Genomic DNA, 19,121 nt, shown 5'->3' with positions numbered 1-19,121 from the left:
ATTCTTCACGGCCACTTCCCAACGGGCCCCTGCCGTTGGTCATGCTCCAGCGGCTGCTCCTCGCGGAGTGTCCCCCTGTGGCCAAGCCCATTCGAGGGTGTGAAGGCTGGAGGCTGTGGGCCTCTCCTCACTGAAGGGAGTGAGCATGCTCAGCGGGTTTCTCAACGAGCAAGGCTCAGAGAGGAGAGGGGGCTATCCCAGGTCACAGGAGCAGCAGTCCCGGGTTCCAGTGCCTGGCGACTCGCCCTGCCCCTCCCCTGGAGATGCACTGAGCCGGCTGCCTCTGTACCCCTGGTGGGCTAACTGGCCTGCCCTCTCCTGAGGCCTTCACTTCCAGACAGTCCCCTCTGGGAGACCCAACCGGGTCAAGCAACCACGGGCCGAGGGGTGCTCCTGCCTGAGCCCAGGGTCCCCCTAGAGGTCCTGGGACCCCTTGGGGAATAAGCTGCCGTGGACATGGGCTCCCATCCCGGGAAGGGTGGTGGCCTAGAAAAGAGCAGGGCTTCGAGGCTGTCACACGAGAGTCATGTGACCTGGGGCAGCACAAGCAAGTCCAGTGACCTTGGCCCCCAAGTCTTGGAACAGGAAAGCTCATATCCACCTACAGGGCTGCAGGTGAGCTGCCAGCGGTGTGGACGCACAGCACCATGTGACCCACCGGGCCGGGCGAAGTGCCGAGCTGGGCGGCCCAGGGCTCTGCTCGCTGAGGCAATCCTCACAGGACAGGCAGGGAGGATGGCTCATCCTCACCCCCCCACTCCCCGGGGCAGGCCCGTCACCGAGTGCGCCTGCCGAACGGGCCCTCAGAGGCAGATGCCAGGACTGGCTCGTCATCAGCCTGGCTGCGGCCACAGCTCAGGGGAACGGAAAGAGCTTTGGTCCAAGCACTAACCTGCCATGTGACCCTGGGCAAGTGACTTGCCCTCTGGGAACCTCAGCCTCCTTGCCGGAGTGATGGGGACGAGGACGCCTACCTCACTCGGGGCTGCGAGGCTCAGGGAGATGATGGGAAGCAGGCTCAGGGTCAGGAGGCCCCGCCCCAGCGGTGCAGCCCTTACCCGCTCGTGCATGGGCGAAGCCGGGCTGGAGTCCTCCTCCGTCCCACAGGGGGACGTGTCGCCAGTGGACACACGGTTGACGGCCATCTCTGCATGGCCCTTGCCCTGAGGCCCCTTCATGCGCACGAACTCCATGTTGTTGTACTTGTAGAAGCCAAATGACATCTTCTGTGCCATGCGGGCAGCCACGCTCACCTGTGGGAGGGTGGGAGAGGGCCTGAGCAGGCTGGTGGGCAGGCCTCTCCCTGGGGACACAGGCATCCAGGACGGCCATCCCTTAAGAATTAGTCCCATCTGGGGGCACTGAGCCCTGAAGTACACTCCCATCACTGCCCGATGAGCCCTACGCACAGCAGGTCCACGGCCAGGCTGGGGACAGAGCTCCAATCCCAAGAACCTGAGCCTGCCAGGTGGTCACCACCCCCCACATTCCAAGGGTGGCGAGTCTAAGATGGCACCTAGCTCAGAGGAGTGGCTGTGTCCCTGCGTCCTCTCCCTTTAGGTCAGCTGGCCAGGGGCCGACCACAGGTGTGTCTGCAGTGGGAGTGGCTGAGAAGAATGTCCCAGGAAGTGGGTCTGGGCCACCGTAGCGGGGCCGTCACAGGAAGGGCGCCTCCCTGGGCCCATCTGGCACTCACTCGGTTGTCGTACACCTTCTTGAGTGCTTCGTAGCGGATGGAGCCCTGAAAGATGACCCCTTGGAACATGTTGGTTTTGTCGCTGGCCACCAGCTCCACGCAGACCATCTCTCCTTCTCCCACAGTCATGTCACTGAACACCTGGGGCAGGCACACAGTGGGGAGGGGACATCAGCTGTCGGCTGCCACTCAGCCGCAACCCAGCCAGCTCCCCGGCCAGCTCCCCTGCCCAGGGCTGCCCAGAGGGCTGCTGGGAAAACTCCAGTACGGAAAGGGAGAGCACGGAGCCGAAGACTTGGGGACACCTGTGGCTGCCAGACCTGCCCCGCTCCGCTGAGCCCAGCATGGGAACAGGACAGAGTAAGTATGGGCAGGGGTGGCGCCCAGCACAGGGCGTGTGTTCCCCTGCGAGGATGTGGTCCCTCACCACACTCCCAGGCTAAGAAGTCAGTCCGCTGGCAAGGACTGCCCAGTCCACGTTCTGTTACAGGGTCTTCCTTACTCAGGTGGTGGCGCTCAGCGCCTCCTGCCCCGTCCCCTTGACCTTCACGGCTTGTGTGCAGACACAGAGTGGTGCAGAGTTTCAAGGGCACACAGACTCAGGTTCAAAACGAACTGTGTGAGCCTGGAGGGGCACTTAGCCCCCTGAGCCTAAGGAGCTTTAAGACACCATCAAACCGAGACCCTGGAAGCCACGCCCCTCTCCTGGGACTCACAGGTGCCATCAGGGCCCCAAGGCAGAGACTGGACAGGCTGGGCTGAGCAGGTTGCCAGTGGGATGCAGGCCGGCTCTGCCCAGCACCTGTTTTCCGGGTGAGTCACCCTTTGCCTTGGGACCCAGTTTTCCCAACTTTAAAACAACAGCATGACCAGGATGACTTCTGAAGCCCCACCTCTTCCTACACCCTAGGATCCCAAGCCAGGGCAGCGTGGGCGTCTAATGACCATAATATAATGATGGCCCTTCCCACTGGGCCGGCACTTTGTAGGTATTCACGGTGCCCTTTCATCTCCAACGCTGAGCCTGAGTATAAGTAGGACAGATGACCACAATTTCACAGGTGGGAGAACCAGGATCCGAGTTGGGGGCTCCCCTGCCACATGTTCAACATCAGACTGGGGGCCACGTGGGCAGGAGTCCAGACCAGTCCCCAGTCCCAGTGAACGCTCCACCCCCATCTCTGTGCAAGGGGGTGGCCTGAGGGAGGGAAGCTCCCACCGGGGAGCCCGAGGGGAGCCACGCCCACCTCCTCGAAGCTGTCGATCATGAAGAAGATGTTTGGGTAGCTGATCTGAGACTCCTCCCCTTTGCTGTCCATGGGGTGTCTGCTGGGGGATGCGAACACTTGCTGAAAGGAAGGAGGTTCAAGGACAGAGTGAGGCCCCACCCTGCACACTGGCCCAGGGCCACTCAACCGGCTGGGGTGTGTCACTGAGGACACACTGTACAGGGCCAGGCCACAGCCAGAGGGAACATATCTGGAAGGAGCCGCATGGGGCGGCCTGTTCTGTGCTCCATGCATGGGACACGGGACACAGGACACCGAGAGCTGATGGACTTCTGGAGCCAGTCCCTCACCTCCGGTGCAGGGAAGTGAGGAGGGGGCCCTGCCTCCTCAAAGCAAACACTGGGCGTGCAGGGGTCTGCCATTTCTGGGCTGAGCTAGTGGGGGAGGCTGGGGGCTCTTGGCCATGGCTCACCTGGGATTTCTTCTTATGGATGTGGATGTCGCCCCCGTCAGTGCGTGTGCACACAGCGCAGGTCACCATGTAGTCCAGCTGCAAGAGAGCACAGGCCGGGTGCATGGAGCGCTCCCTGCCCCGGGGCCCCCCAACCGCTCTGTGCTGGAGCCCCACCCAGCTGACCGCACCTTTTGCAGGATGAGGTTCAGGCAGACGCTCTCCTCCCAGTCGATGTCAGGGTCTCCCAGGCCTGGCAGCTTCTTGGAGTCCCGCCGGTACACCTCCACCTCCACCTCGGGCTCAGCCTCCGTCAGCTGCGAGGCAGGGGCAGACCTGAGTAAGACCCATTATGGTGCCAGTGCTGCGTCCTGGCCACTGTGCCAGGCGGGTTTTAACACAGACGTAGACATGGGCCCAGCCGCATCTCTGGCTATGAGACCCAGAGCTGACCAAGCTCAAAGCCTCTGAGGCTGATCCTAGGGCCCCATGGGAGAGTGGGCAATCCCAGCGCCCTGTCCCACCCACATTCTGCTCCATTTGCATACCCACCCACCCACTGACAAGCAGACACCCATCCACCCTCCCCCACTAGCTCTGGAAGCCCTCTGGTTGCCATGGTGACTGGGTACCAGCTCCACAGGCTGCAGAATAGGAAGGGGCGGGAGCAGCCTGGGCTTGCCGCAGCGGACTCTCAGTGCGCAGGCTCTGCACAGGCCCCCACTGCGCAGGCGCCCAGAGGACCCACACAGCACCTGCCCGGTGCTCTCCCTCCTTTCTGTTCTTTTGAATGGTGGGGTCAGGAAGCTGCCTGAGAAGCTGCCGGGCTTCCCTGCATCCTCTGTCTGCCCTGCAGTCGCTAAGACCCACGGAGCCTCCTCACATCGCTGCCCGCCCCCTGCCCTCCAAACACCGTGGACCGACCCCGCAGGGCCGACCCTGACGGTGCTGTGTAGGCGGGCTTGGCCCAGCCCATTGCTGCCTTGCAGTCCTGCAACACTCCAGCGGGATGTCACCTCCTCCTCTTTGTGGGCTCCCACCTGCTCCCCACTCTCCCCATCGTCACAGCACCGTGGCTGTGCGTCACTGGCAACGCCGTCTGCCCCAGCACACTGGGGCTCCCTGAGGACAGGGCCAGGGCTGAGTCAGATGCACCTGCCTGGCTACGGGGGGCCACACAGGGCTGCCCCACCCCTCCAGTTCCCTATCCTTCAGCCCTGGATCCAGAGCACTGCTGTCCCCAGGTAAGAGCCACCCTGCCCATTCCTTTCCCCAGCCCTCTAGGCCACCCCCTGCACCCGCCTGCCTTTCCAGAGAAGTCTAGTCCAAGACGGGCTAAGATCCTTCCCTGACCAGAGCTGGGCTTCTCCTGGCTCTGAAATTCCAGGGACAGCTGCGAGTGTCTCAGAGGGACTGTCCTTCCAAGATCCTCTGGCCTCAACAGATGGCCTTTGGGAGAAGATGGAGATTCTGCCCTACAGCCTTATCTACGACTTGAACTCCAGCAGATGCCAACAGGCTGGAGGGAACCCGCCCCCCACCTCTGGCCAGTCACTCACTGTCTCCTGCCGCTCCCTCCAGAGTCAGGCCACCTCACTCTGCACGTCTCCCTCCTCTTCCCACAGGCTCCAGGGACCGTCTCAGTGCCAATGACCTTAAATCTCCACTTCTGTCCCTGGCCTCTGGGCTGAGTTTAGACAGGCAATCCACGACCTAGAAGACCCCGCCACAGGCACCCCCAACCCACTCAGCCCATCCAACACTCAACTCCCCTCCTGGGGGGGGAACCACACTCATCCAGGACCAGAGTGTGAGACCTGGCTGTCCTGCTGAGTCTTCCCCTGCCCAGCTGAGCCACCTGAAGCCCTGCCTGTGGCATCCTTGGCACCTGGTGCCCTGTCCCTGCCTCAGCCACCAGCAGCACCTCCGGAGCAGCCTCCTGGCTTCTGCTCCCACCCTCTCTGGCCCTCTACCCACCGCCAGAGAGCTTGCCGAATGGAACTCAGACCATGCTCCCTTTTTCAGTTTGCCTGGACCGACGGTTTCCCAGGGCTTTGTGGATAACACCCAACTCCTGGGTGGGACTTTGGCACCCCAGTGCTCTGGCCCCTGCCGCCCTCCCCTTCCACCCCGCGGTTACACAGAGCCTCCAGCGACGCCTGAGTGTGTGGGGAATTTATGTTCGGTCAGATCCACCATTTGGGTCACGGTCCCCCTGACAGGGAATGCCCTTCCCTTCATTTAAGACTCAGTCACCCATGTGGCTCTGCTGACCACTGCCCTTCCTTCTGGTCCCTATACACATACTTGCCACACCGTCATACACTTCTGGGTCCCGGGGACCACACAGTTGCACAGCCAACTGCTTGCACCTACCAGCTGATTCCAGGGGACCCAGGCCAACCCCTGGGTCTCGCTACATGTCATGAAGCCAGAGCAGCTGCATTGCCACTGACATGCAGAGGGCCAGCACGGCAGGGCGGTCGCCGTGTCTCCTTTGCAGCAGATGCCAGGCCTGTCCATTTACAGGAAACCTATTCCACGAGTGTCAGGCTCAGAAAGCAGGCCCACGGCAGGACAGGGGCTCCAGATGCTTGGCACACGAGCCGCAGCCCTTCGGCCCCTGCCCCAGCCCCAGCCCCGGCCCAGGTGGGAGGCAGGGCCCTGGACTCGGTGCAGGCTGGCTGCAAGCTCCTGAGCTGCCTCCATGGCTTCCCATTGTGTGTCTAAAGGAAAACCACGTCTCTATGTTTGGCTTATGGCTTGTTTAAACACTTTATAAACTACTAACACTTATGAAAAACAGAAGGAAACATGCAAAGTCTGTTTCATTAACTTCTCTATGGATTTAAATTTAGTGGAAGAAAGACCTTAAGTGAGTCCCATCATCCCTGAGTGCTCCGTGGCCTGGTCTGTGAAAGGAGGATTTAGCCCTGGCTGGTGTGGCTCAGGGGATTGAGTGCTGGCGCGCAAATCAAAGGGTCGCCGGTTCGATTCCCAGTCAGGGCACGTGCCTGGGTTGCAGCCAGGTCCCCAGTAGGGGGTGTACAAGAGGCAACCACACATTGATACTTTTCTTCCTCACTCCCTTCCCTTCTGTAAAACACAAATAAAATCTTTTTTAATATTTTATTTATTTATCTTTAGAGGGGAAGGGAAGGAAAGAGGGAGAGAAATATCAATGTATGGTTGCCTCTGCTGAGGACACACAATGTATCGTGTGTCCCCTGCCGGGAACTGGCCTACAACCCAGGCATGTGCCCTGACTGGGAATTGAACCGCGATCCTCTGGTTCGCAGGCCCGTGCTCAATCCACTGAGCTACACCAGCCAGGGCACAAATAAAATCTTTAATATATATATTATAACACTAAAAAATGGATTTAACATTTGCTCTGTGGAGCTACTGGGAAGATACAGCGAGATCAGGAAGAGGAAAACCTAGCGCTGTGTGTGGTCCGTGGTCTGGGGTCAGTGAGTGGTCATCACTCCCTCATCATCATCACCAAGTCAGGTCAGCCTGTCCTTGGCCAGGGAGGAGCTGGACTCTGGGGTCAAAGCATCGCTTATCCACCCCTTCTGAGATGCTGGCCACGTCACCTAGCCTCTGAACCTTAGCTTCCTCACAGGTACAATGAAGACACTGCTACCTTTCAGGGTCAGGGTGAAGGTTAACAATAATGCAGGCCGTGCCCAGAATACCCCCCTTTCGCAAGCATGTGTGACTGTCCCCATGTGGTTCTTGGCACACAGTAGGTGTTTACGGGACCTCATTTCCTCCTAAGATGTGTGCGAGGCCTGCAGGAAGGAAGCTCCCCTCACCTGCCGGGAGTGGAGCACGCAGGGCTGCTTGGCTGGGGCCAGAGGGGCCACTCACCTTCCTCACGTCGCTGCCGCTCTCGCCGCCCGTGAACACCCGTTTCCGGCGCACGTAGAAGAGCATGTCGTCCTGCCGCGGTGCCCACTTCTCCATGAAGTAGGTGGAGAACATCCAGGTCCAGAAGGCGATGCGATCATCCTTGACGTACCCTGCAGGAGAGGCCGAAGAGAGGCGGGTGAAAGAGGATGGTCAACCTGGCCCTTGTCACAGGGCCTCTGCCATGCTGTCCCCCTCCTTCCCCACCTTGTCCCCAACCTGTATTTCCACCACGGCTCTGTGCTGTCGAGCCCCCTCCTCCCTCACCGCCCCCCACCATGGGGCAGCCAGAGAGGATAAAGGACACCTCCCAGGGGGCCCAGCTCTCCACCGAGGCGGCCCGAAGCCCCAGCCCCCAGCCGCACGGCCGGGCAGGCTGCAGCCTGAGGATGAATCAGCAGCTTCTCGGAAAAGGGAAGACCTAAGGGGAGAGGCAGTGTTGTGGGCGCTGCGCTGGAAAGGGCTTTGGAAGGGAGATCCGTCAGCAGACAGGCTCCACCCTCAGCCCACGCCCCTCCCCTCCCGGGGCTGCAGCAATCCCCACAGAGAACCCAACTTAAAGGAGCAGCCACCTGTCTGCCAGCGGGTCTCAGCTGCCAGCAGAAAGCAGAGAAGGTGTGCGCAGCCCCCCTCACCCCTGAACCACAGGGCCTTTCAGCACACAGGGTTGATTCTTGCTTGATCTTCAGGGGACTCTGCTGTTTGACAAACCAGAGTATTTCTTTAGGATAAATAAATCTGTTAGTGCTTCCTGCACTAACAGAAAAGGCCCCCAGGCTCTGGGGGAAAGACCTGGGTCCTGTCCCCTCCCCCCCCCAGCCGTGCTTCCCCTGGCGCTGTGACCCCAGGCAAGCAGCTTGGCCTCTCTGACCCCAGCTCCTCCTGGGGGGCGGGAATGTGGACAGAATGTGGGCTGGCGGAGACCAGGGCGAGACGAGCCCCTGCCAGGCAGAGAGGTATCAGCAAAGCTGGGTTTCCTTCCCTCCTCCTCTCCCTTTCTAGACAGACCCAAGGAAATGTCAAGATCTGCCCCAGAACTATTTTTTAAAAAATATATTTTATTGATTATACCATTACAGTTGTTCTATTCCCCCCCTTCATTCCCCTCCACCCGCACACTCCCTCCCCCGCCATTCTCCCCTTTAGTTTATAACCACGTGTCTCAAGTTCTTTAGATTCTATATTTCCCCCACTATTCTTGCCCTCCCCCTATCTATTTTCTACCTACCATCTATGCTATTTTCTGTACCTTATCCCCCCTTCTCCCCCTCCCACCCCCCTGTTTCTAACCCTCCATGTGTTCTTCATATCTATGGTTCCACTCCTGATCTAGCTGTCCTCTTGGTTTGCTTTTGTTTTAGGTGTGGTTGTTAATAACTATGAGTTTGCTGTCCTTTCACTGTTCATATTTTTCATCTTCTTTTTCTTATATAAGTCCCTTTAACTTTTCATATAATAAGGGCTTGGTGATGATGAACTCTTTGAACTTGACCTTATCTGAGAAGCACTTTATCTGTCCTTCCATTCTAAATGAAAGTTTTGCTGGATAAAGCAATCTTGGCTGTAGGTCTTTGGATTTCATGACTTGGAATACTTCTTTCCAGCCCCTTCTTGCCTGTAAGGTCTCTTTTGAGAAATCCACTGACAATTTGATGGGTACTCCTTTGTAGGTGACTGTCCCCTTATCTCTTGCTGCCTCTAGGATTCTCTCCTTCATTTTAGTCTTGGCTAATGTAATTATGATGTGCCTTGGTGTCTTCCTTCTTGGGTCCAACTTCTTTGGGACTGTCTGAGCTTCCTGGATTTCCTGGAAGTCTATTTCCTTTGCCAGACTGGGGAAGTTCTCCTTTATTATTTGTTCAAATAAGTGTTCCACTTGTGGCTATTTCTTTCTCCCTTCTGGTACCCCTATAATTCGGATGTTGGAACGTTTAAAGATGTCCTGGAGGTTCCTAAGCCTCTCCTCATTTTTTTGAATTCTCATTTCTTCATTCCTTTCTGGTGGGATGTTTCGTTCTTCCTTCTGGTCCATTCCATTGATTTGAGTCCCAGTTTCCTTTCCATCGCTATTGGTTTCCTGGACATCTCCCTTCATTTCAATTAGTTTAGCCTTCATATGTTCCTCTAATTTGTGACTATAATCAACCAGTTCTGTGAGCATCCTGATAAACAGTGTCTTGAACTGTGCTTCTGAGAGGCTGACAATTTCTCGGTCGCTTAGAGTTATCGGCTCTGAGACTTTGAGTTCTTCTTGCACCATCTTTTGGGCTGTTCGTGCCTGTTACGTAGCAGGATTGGAGTCCTAGGTGTTCACCAGAGCAGGGCAACTCAGTCGCTGGGTTGTGACGCTGTATGTGGGGGCGGGGTCAAAGAGGAGCAAGGGCCTCCCGTGTGCCGTCTCCTGCCAGGGCCCCCACAGGTGTGGCAGCTGCCACCGTCACCGGGCCCACTCGTTTCGTCCCACTGCACGTGAGTGTGCCACCGCCGTCAGCCCTTGCCCCCTGGGGCCTGTGTGGTCCGTCTCACTGTGCGCGAATGTGCGACCGTGGTCAGTCTGCCCCGCACCCTGACTGGGTCCGGGCTACTTGCGCACCTAGGTCTGAGGATCTTTCCTGTCCGACCAAGCTCTGCTGCTGGCTCCGCCCCTCTTACCGTCCCCGTTGAACGGTTAGTGGTTGTCAGACTTCCGTATAATTCAATTTTCTGTTTTGTGGCTGTGTCTTTGTTCTCCAAACCTTTGTTGTAGTCAAACTTGGTTGTGGGAGAAGGCACAGTGTTTCCACCTATGCCTCCATCTTGGCGGAAGTCCCTATTTCTCATAGACTCCAAATATTCGAGGGTTGCTGGTCCTTCCTCTCCGCCGGGAAGACCCTTGACCACTGCGTCCTGGCACTCACTCTTCAGTGCAGGAAGGAACTGACCCAACCCTACACTTACACATGGGGAACTGAGGACCAGCTGCTGCTGGGACCCTTCCTCACCCTCAACCGTGGCCCAACCAGGACTGCCCAGGTGACCTGACACATGGCCCGAGCCCCCCCTTCCTGGGGCTCAGCCACCAGGCTGCAGAAGACTGAGCCACAGGAGACAAGTCCCAGCCTCGGTGCCCTTCTGCTGAACCACTGCCAAAGAACCACAGCTCCGGCGCAGCTCCGACCGTGCCCTCTGCTGGACCGCAGGGCCATCTGGGGCCCACCCACTCCCACAACCTGCCTGGCTTCCCAGCGAGGAAACAGAGGGGTTTTCTCAGCCAGGACCTCGGTCAGCCTCGGGGGGCAGAGACAGAAAGCCCACGGGGCTGAGAGCCATCTCCCAGCCTCCCAGGACCCAGTGGCACCAAGCAGGCTGTCTGCACCACTCATTTGAAATTCCTGCCACATTTGTGTGACAGGCGCTGCCCCAATTCACGCCACTACAGATCCCATGCACAATTACGCAAATAGGCTGTGGTTATTCTTGGATGAAACTTGAACTCCCCCCTGGCTGGTGTGGCTCACTGGATTGAGTGTTGGCCTTCCAAGCAAGGAGTCTCTGGTTTGATTCCCAGTCGGGGCACATGCTTGGGTTGCGGGCCAGTTCCCAGCTGGGGCCATGTGAAAAGCAATCATGCACTGAGGTTTCCCTCCCTCTCTTTCTCTCTCTCCTCCCCTCTAAAAAGAAATAAAATCTCAAAAAAAAACCCCTCAAAACTCAAACTCCCACCTCGACTCCACCCCCCACACCCAGACATGGGGTCTTTGAAGACCTCACCCATCCCTCCCAAGACCGTTCCCACTGAATTCAGAGTGAAACCCGCAGTTCTTACACGGCGCCCACCTCTCGGCCCTCCCGGCCATGCCGGCCTCCTCCGGAGGCGGGAGGTCCCCGTGTCCTCGTGACCATGGGACCTGCCGCAGGGCGCGTTCCTGTGCCGCTCCACCTTCCCACTGAAGCTCCTTCCCGTCTCTCTGTTTCACCTTCAATGTCCCTTCTTCAGAGAACCTCTCCGTCTCCAGGTCCTGTCTGTCACATTATCGTGTCTTGCTGCCATCCTGACCCTTCCCATCTCCACCTGGTGTGTCTTCTCTGCTCCTGTCTGCCCCTCCCCCACCATGGTGTGATAGCAGCCAGGAGTGGGGAGCTGGGCTCGACTGCCCCCAGACCTTGGTGCCCAGAACAGTGCCAGACACACAGCGGGCGCTTAGTCAATGCTGGGTGAGTAGATGAATGGGTTATCCCCACATAACAGGAAACAGGCTCAGTGACGTGGGCGACTTGCCCAGGTGCCCATAGCAGGAAGGGGCGCAGCCACCATCCACCTGGAGCCTGGGAGCCCCCATGTCATGGGGGCCCCATGTATCTGCACACACACCAGCACAGAGACACTTCTGGGAGCTTCACTTATAACGTCCCCAAACTGGAGGCCGGGAGAATGGACACACAGAACATGGGACAGCTGCTTAGTGAGCGACAGTCGGCGATGAAGGCCAACCATAGACTCCGTGTCCTCGTGCTGGGCGAGGGAGGGCAGGCGCAGAAGGCCACGTGATGTCTCAGAGAGGGAAACGCAGAGCGACAGGAGCGGCTGGCAGTTACCCCCAAACGTCCTGATCTGATTGTGGTGGCAGTGCCACAGGCTCACGCAGCCACTGAAAGTCACCCCGCTGGTGCCTTCACATGGATCAGTCCACTTTATGTAAATTAGGCGCCAGCGAAGTCGGCAAAACTCGACAGCAGCTGCAGCTGGCAAGGGCGCACCAAGCTGGGAAAGCTCGCACGTGCCGGAGAACAGAAGCCGTGTTCTCTGTGAAATGCGAACGAGCCTCGCCTGTTTCTGTGACTCTGCCTCGTGGAAGGACAGCAAAACACAGAAGTGGGCCCCCTGCCCTGCTCCTCCTCAGGTCTCTGTCGGCAGCGTGGCCTGCTCGGATGACCTCACTGGATCCAGAACCTTCCAAAGTCCCAGTGTCATGTGGTGCAGTAAGTGCACAGCCGGGCCCTTGTGCCCTGTGCTGTCTCCCACAGGCACACCCCTCCTCCCTGCATCCTCCCCCGAGGCCCAACCAGCAAGAAATGCCCTGGGTGACCAGCTGCCCTGGGAGCTGCCCTCAGGCTGAGAGCTCCAGAGCTCCAGGCCCTGTCCCAGCCTCCCCGCCGTCTGGCCTACAGCAGCAGGCTTTCCTGGCCTTAGAGCAGAGGATACACGTACGGGAGCCTGCAGCCGGTGGGCAGCACCGCGGACAGCTCCCACCTTCCCCAACTGGCTGGGTCCCCACCATGGCCCTGACTATACAGTCCATCCCCATTCCCACAAGTTATGTTCTGTAAAGAGGCCACAGACACTGAATTAGCAAACACCAAACCACAGATCCTAGGGGACAGAAACACAGGGCTAGGTTCCTTCGAGGCTCTGGGTACATTTCCGTCTGCCAATCCACACACTAACCTTGCCTGATTCTGCTGAAAGACACGGATTTCATACAGGGTCAGCCCACTGACAACGAGCTGCGGGCCCGCAGCTCCACAGCTCATGCTCGGCTGGGGCTCCTCCAGCGCACACGTTTGCTCCTTCACCGCCTTCGCATGCTGGGACCAGACGGCACCAGAGCACGCTGCTTGGGGCCGTTTCAGACAGAGAGCTGCCACCAGACAGCATGAAAACGCAGGCACGCAGCACTGAGCAGACAGCCAAGGGCCCCGGGTGTTCACAGCAGGCGCTGAGACGAGAGGCAGAGCCCCGCCCTGCCCCACCTCGGGTTGGGAGGGGGGGAGACCCGCACCACAGGTGGCTCCCGTGTCTCACATCTCACCACTGTCTGTCTGTCCCCGATTAACCGTGAAAGCACCTTAAGCGCTGACTTGGGGTTAGAAGTAAACGTTGGCAGGCAGATGAGTTTGCAAACAGAGTCCATGGAGAACAACGGAATGCATCAGGAACACCTGCTGGCCCAGTGGCCTCCACTGCCTCTGGGGGCCACTGACAAAGGCGGCCCTGAGCTGCAGAGCTGGCAGGGCCCTGCACCGTCACTCGGCCTCAGGGGCTCCGAGCTGTGTGAGGACCAGAACCCCACCCCCTCAGTGTTCTGGGACTAGGGTGCCACGGATTTTGTCTCCTGCGCGGTGCTGAACTGGTGACAACAGTGTCAACAGCTCAAGAGTGCAGGCCCTGCCCAGGGTCGGTGGCCGCGCTGCTGACCACCACCACCACGAAGCTGGCATGGCAGCACAGCGACTCGCCCTCTTCTGCGGCGGCGGGGCTCACCTTCCATCGGTAAAGAACTCAAGCGCCGTGCTGGGAGTGAGGAGCAACAAAGCGCAGGCTGCCAGCTGGGCTGCGGGGCACAGGGCAGTGCGCACCACCCCCATCTGCCTGCCTTGCGCCCCACAGCTCACACCGCCCCTTCACCCTGCCTCTCCGGGTCCTCCAGGCAACTGGGTGGTGAGGTGGGGATTCAGAAGTGCAGTCTTCAGTTTAAAGATAAGGCAAGCGAAGCCCTGGAATCCAGGGCCTCCCTGGCACCCGGGGCTCCAACCCAGCACCCCCACCTCTGCCCCAGCCCTTTCCGAGGCCCCGCACAGACATGTGCAGCGCCGGAGCCTTCTGGCTGCTTTATGAATGAGGATGCTGAGGGGGACCTTCAGTCACCTGGTGGGCAGCCAGGAAATCAACTCAGGTTTCTTCCAAACCTCCCCACTACGCCCCTGGAACAGCCCCATCCTGGCCCTGACACGAGGCTGGGCACTCGGAGGCAGGGTGGGGGGCACAGTGGCCTTCTGATCTCTGCCCTACTGATGTCCAGGAAGGACGTCCAGCTGAGTGCACAGTCTGAGTGTGCAGTATGGGCTCCACTGCCCAGCACAGGGGCGATTTCACATTATTAAGTTATTTTCCATGGAGGTGACTCTTTAAACGTGCTCTGTCTGGGAAGGAGGCAACCCCGCCTGATGAGGCTTTCCTTATCAAGGCAACCACAGTGTGGGGTCCAGGAAGGCTTCTCAGGCTGGACTTAGAGAGGAGGCTCGATTCACCTCTGACCATCGCCCATGTGGGTGAGTCCTGAGCCTCCCGCCTGCTGTTCCCTCATCAGGGAATTGGGAGAACAGCAGCTCCCTCCTGCAGCTGCTACGCAGATTCTAGCAGGTGCTGAGTGCAGCCCCTGGCACTTCGCAGACCTCCCTGAACGGAGACTGCTCCGGTCACTGTCAGTAACGTGGGGTCATTTTCCACCAACCAGGCCTGTGGCATGATCCCACGTTGGATTTTAGATGGCACTCCGTGATACGCACCCAGGGCCTCTTCGACCCTGGACCGGCCTTGGTGAAGCCACACCCACACTCTAACCGAACAAGTTCACGGCCATAGAAAAAGATGGTCATGCATGGCCACAGAGAGCACTGTCCAAGAGCTGCTCCACCCCCACGAAAGGCCACTGGAGCAGCAGGCCAGACGCCTCTGAGAGGACCAGTCTCCCAGACCTTCCGGACACAGAGCTCCAGCATCACGCACGTGCTCTGAGAGCCTGAGAAACCCGCAAAGGCTTTTTAACAAGGAGGCAGAACATCGATTCCCAAAACAGCGTGCACGGGCAAGACACACACACACACACACACACACACACACGATTATGGCTCATCTCTCTCCAGGACAGGAGCATAAAAACCTTAAATATGAAAAGGGACCCATTGGTCCACTGAAAGGAGCTGCCACAACCACGCAGGGCTCCATTCGGGAATACAAGAGTGGGCCGACGGGGACTCTATTCACACATTTGCTGTATGTTTATAGTTCAAGTGAGAAACAACACGTGACTCCAGCCAGCTGTTGGAACAGACTAGAATCCTCTGCACCCGGCACCCCAAACCACCCGTTTCCCTCCCGTGCGGCAGATGCCCCATCCGGCCCCATGGAGGAGGCCCACCCGCGGGAAGAAGTGGCCGTGAGAGCGGAGCGGGAAAGAGAGTGGAGACACTCACGCCACTCACTGGGCGTTGCTATTCTCCTGGAGGTTTGGGGTTTCAACCGCCTGTTAACCAGTAACTTTCTCTTTTTGTCTCAGCGCCTGTGGACTGGTTTCTTCACTTGTAGACAAAAGAATCCACACAAATGCAACACTGAAGACTCAGCCAAGTTAAAAACAAAACCAGCCAAAAGCTGCCCTTGACCCCACGTCACCCCCCAGCTAGTCTCATCGGGAGCCAGTTCTGACAGGAGCTCTCCAGCCCTCATTTTCTTGGACAGGTCTGTTCATTTACAGGTTTGTCTGTTTCCGCCACCACTTTTCTTTTACTGCAGAACTCTGACCTATTGCTGCACTGTTTTATCCATTCTACCTCCAAACACACCCAGAACCCAGCCACTTTTCACAAACGGCTCTCACCCCCGGGCCAAGCCGCTGCCTGGTCCTGCCCCTGCGCCTGTGCTACCTTCCCGCTGGGCCCCTGCTGCAGTGGGCTCCCCACCCCAGCCCCCCGCCTCGCCGCGTCCATGTGCCCCCAGCACCGGTCACCAGATGCCGGCGTGCACCCCACTACTTGTTGCTGGCGCTTGGTCGTCCTGGCACAGGAGCCTGGGAACTTTTCCTGTAAAGCTCCCGACAGAAGACACTTCAGGCTCTGCATACCGTATGGTCCTGTCTCAACCACCAAACCAGCCCAAGAGCCTCGGGAAGAGCCAGGCTGGCTGTGCTGCATGCAGTACAGGCCTGTTTACAAGCCCAGGCAGCTGGTGGGAGCTGGGCGCCCAGCTGGTGGGAGCTGGGTGCCGCCCACCAACACTGGCCCTCCCAGAATGGAGCTGCGCTTACAGAGAGAGCGTCAGCTCCGTGAAGGTCCGCATCCCTTTCCTCTCAGATCGCTCTGTTCGCTGCTGTCTGCTTAGTGCGTAGAACAGCATCCGACCTACGGGAGCAATAAATGCTGGCTGACTGGACGAAAAAATGAAACGAACTAAGTGACTGATGGCGGGAAGGGGGCGTGGTGCATCGGGTGCAGAAACAGAAGTGAAACACACAGCAGTTCAGTTCCACGAATCAAACAGCCTGCACTTCCCTGAAATGAAGAAGGTTCTTCGACCATCAGCCTTGGGGCAGCCGGCTAGCGGAGGAAAAAGGGAAGGTCGAGTCCCTGCTCAGGCCAAAATAAATTCCACAAAGATCAGAACTTTGAAATGCTGTAACTAAAATCATTAAAAAAACACCCATGAGTTATTTTTTTTTATTCTTTCAGAGAGAAAAGCCTTCCTGAGTAAAACACAGAAGCTGTCAAAGAGAAGAACGACAGCTGACTGGCGTGGCTCAGTGGGTTGGGTGTCGTCCCAGAGCGAGAGGCTGCCGGTTCGATTCCCGGGGAGGGCACACGCCGGGATTGTGGGCCAGGTCTCGGGTTGGGGTGTACGATTAATGTTTGTCTCCCCGTCTTTCTCTCTCCCTCCCCCTCTCTACAAATAAATAAATACCATCTTTTTTAGGACAAGAATGATAAACCACGTAAAAAATTCCTATAGAGAAAAACCCCACGCACCACAGACACAGGGAGGCACAAACGCCGCCCTGGAAAGGCGCTGGAATGCCCAAGCGAAGGCCTCAGCGAGCAGCGAGCAAAGGGAGAAGCAGACTGGCATGTAAGACAGGAAAGGACACTCACCTTCACAGCCTTAGGAGATGGAAGGGGAACTAGAAGGTCCTATTTTTCACTTCTCACAGCACCTGCTGGCACTGCAGGCGGAAGGGGCGTGAAGCAAGGTGGGCCTCATGCTCAGCAGTGAAAGGTGAACGGGTAAACCGCCCATGGAGGGACGCCGGCCCCGAAACCCCCGCCTGCTCCCAGCGGCTGTCCACCTGGCTTGTGTGCGTAAAGTCAGGTGACGACGCCAGCGTGTCTGCAAAGTGCAGGAAAGTCCAGGTCTCACTGCTGGAGCTGGTACCGGCAGCCACGCACAGGGCCCGTTCAGCCCCGAAAACGTCTGTCTCCGGGGCCACCTTCAGGCATGGCGCCCAGCGCCAGCGGTGGGGCGGCAGCGGTGAGCGGCACCTAGCAGGTGGAGTGTGTGTTGCAGGTGAGCACAGGCATCACCAGATGAGTAGGACAGCCTCCTGGGCAAGGGCCAGGTGGGCAGGTGTGCACCCTGAGCCCTCATGACAAGCGCCAGCCTTGGTCAGTGCCCCATGGAGGCCCCCTGAAGAGGGCATTCAGCTGAGGGCTCCTAACTATGAGTAAAGTGGGCAAAGGAGGGGTGCACCAGGGCCTGTGGAGGGGGGATACCTGGTTGGCGAAGGCAGGAAAAAAGGCCCAGGCTGCAGACAACCTGACCTCAGAGACCTCCTCGCTGAGTTGCGGGCCTTGTCTGTATCCTCAGAGGACTCGGGAACCCTGAAGGGTTTGGTGGAAAGGGGGTTGAGAGGGACAGGAGACAGCTCCTGTCTCCCTGGAGTAGGGAGAATGGACCAGCGGAGCTGTGACCCACAGGAAGTAGATGCCCAATGCCCGTCCCCAGGCCATCAGAACAAGGCCATCAGCTGGGCCTGGCCTCCCAAAAGGTTGGGGTGGGGGGTCATGTCCTTTTTGGGGAGTGTCCAAGCAATAGCCTGGGCCCAGTGAATAGGCCTCTGTGCCCCTTCAATAGGCCATTCAGCACCCTGTGCCTCTCAATGCGCCCTGCTGGCCCGGGACACTCCCTCGGGGCACAGAGGACAAAGAAACCGCCGAGGGAAGCCCAGGCTGTCCTGATGAGGCTCTCCGACGGGAAGTTCTCGTCAGACGGGTACCCATGTGAGCGAGCGCATGGCCCGCCATCCCCCCCCTCCCCCCCCATGCTAGCCTAAGGGTAGTGTGGGGTTGGCTGGACCAGAACAAGCCCAACACCCAGCAGGCCTGGTTCCCCGCCTTCTTCGGTTAAAAGTTCCAATCCTTTGCCAGATGAGCCGGACTCCTCAGAAGGCCCTGTGAAGTTGGAGGTGTGGACCCCATACTCCAGCCCCCAGACTCCTTCCCTGACCAAACGCTCAGGGCCGCAGCCCAGACCAACCCACCTGCGAGAGCAGCTGCACTGTCCCCTCCCCGGGGCTCAACCCCACAGATCTGCCCGCAGGTGGGGCCTTCCTCGACCCCTCCCATTTCTGGGTGCCCACCTGAGCTACTTTGCCTCCTCTGATCTTCACCAAGATCCCGTGAAATCCCAGGATACGAAGGTATCCCAGGATACCTTCGTTGACCTGATGAGGAAACTGAGGCTCAAGACACAAGTCACCTGTCTGATGTCACCCTGCAGTATGTAGCAGAGCCAGGCCACCGTCCCGACCTGGTCACACTGGTTCCTAACCGCCAGGCCTATGCTCCTCCCCACCTAGACAAGGCCCCTGGCAGGCAGGTGACCTTGGACCCAGGTGGGCCAGCCCACAACCGGGAGTTGGCAGGTGTTGGCTGAACCACCAGTTTTCGGTTTGCTCAGGAAACGATGTAGCAGCCCTGAAACGTGCCTCCAGGCCGCCACCAGCAATAGCTGGGTTCGAGATCATTCCTCACACACACACAATGCAGTGAAACCCTCAAGGTGCTTTCACAACCCACGGACCTCATCCGGGACCTCCCTGACAGCCCATCCCACAGGGACGGAGTCACCCGGAGCCAGGTGACCCGGCAGGGTGAGAATGGGCGCCATCAGCACCCACTCTGAGTGCCTGCTCTGGGCCAGGCCCTGGGTTCCATGAGGAAGATCCCCTGCCCCTGACCTCAGGGCCACTTGCATGGGGTGGGGCTCCGCCAGAGCGGCCCTCGGCCTGCAGTTCCCAAAAACACCCCCAGACTCTCCATAGCAGCAAAGCCTGCCATGCCTGCAGCCCAAGGACTTCCTCAC

At 58.6% G+C, this 19,121-nt stretch overlaps 1 protein-coding gene across 2 annotated transcripts in view; it reads right to left on the bottom strand.

The window, feature by feature from the left end:
• KIAA0930 (KIAA0930 ortholog) overlaps positions 1 to 19,121 on the bottom strand; it is a 33,737-nt gene that overhangs the window by 4,828 nt on the left and 9,788 nt on the right. Inside the window, exons 1-7 of one of the 2 annotated variants that reach the window (XM_037049662.1) lie at positions 7,511 to 7,729; positions 7,253 to 7,404; positions 3,568 to 3,693; positions 3,398 to 3,475; positions 2,944 to 3,045; positions 1,697 to 1,837; positions 1,059 to 1,253 (exon numbers count right to left, since the gene is read on the bottom strand). In XM_037049662.1, coding sequence (XP_036905557.1) covers positions 1,059 to 1,253; positions 1,697 to 1,837; positions 2,944 to 3,045; positions 3,398 to 3,475; positions 3,568 to 3,693; positions 7,253 to 7,404; positions 7,511 to 7,571 — 855 coding nt within the window. In that variant the 5' untranslated portion in view covers positions 7,572 to 7,729. Of the gene's footprint in view, positions 1 to 1,058; positions 1,254 to 1,696; positions 1,838 to 2,943; positions 3,046 to 3,397; positions 3,476 to 3,567; positions 3,694 to 7,252; positions 7,405 to 7,510; positions 7,730 to 19,121 lie in introns of those variants that run through there. The other variant, XM_037049652.1, reaches the window with a different exon arrangement.

This window comes from Sturnira hondurensis, unplaced genomic scaffold (assembly GCF_014824575.4).
Source record: "Sturnira hondurensis isolate 20B ecotype Veracruz unplaced genomic scaffold, ASM1482457v3 Scaffold0000780, whole genome shotgun sequence".
NCBI lineage: Eukaryota > Metazoa > Chordata > Mammalia > Chiroptera > Phyllostomidae > Sturnira > Sturnira hondurensis.
This window is presented reverse-complemented; position numbering and strand designations above follow the sequence as displayed.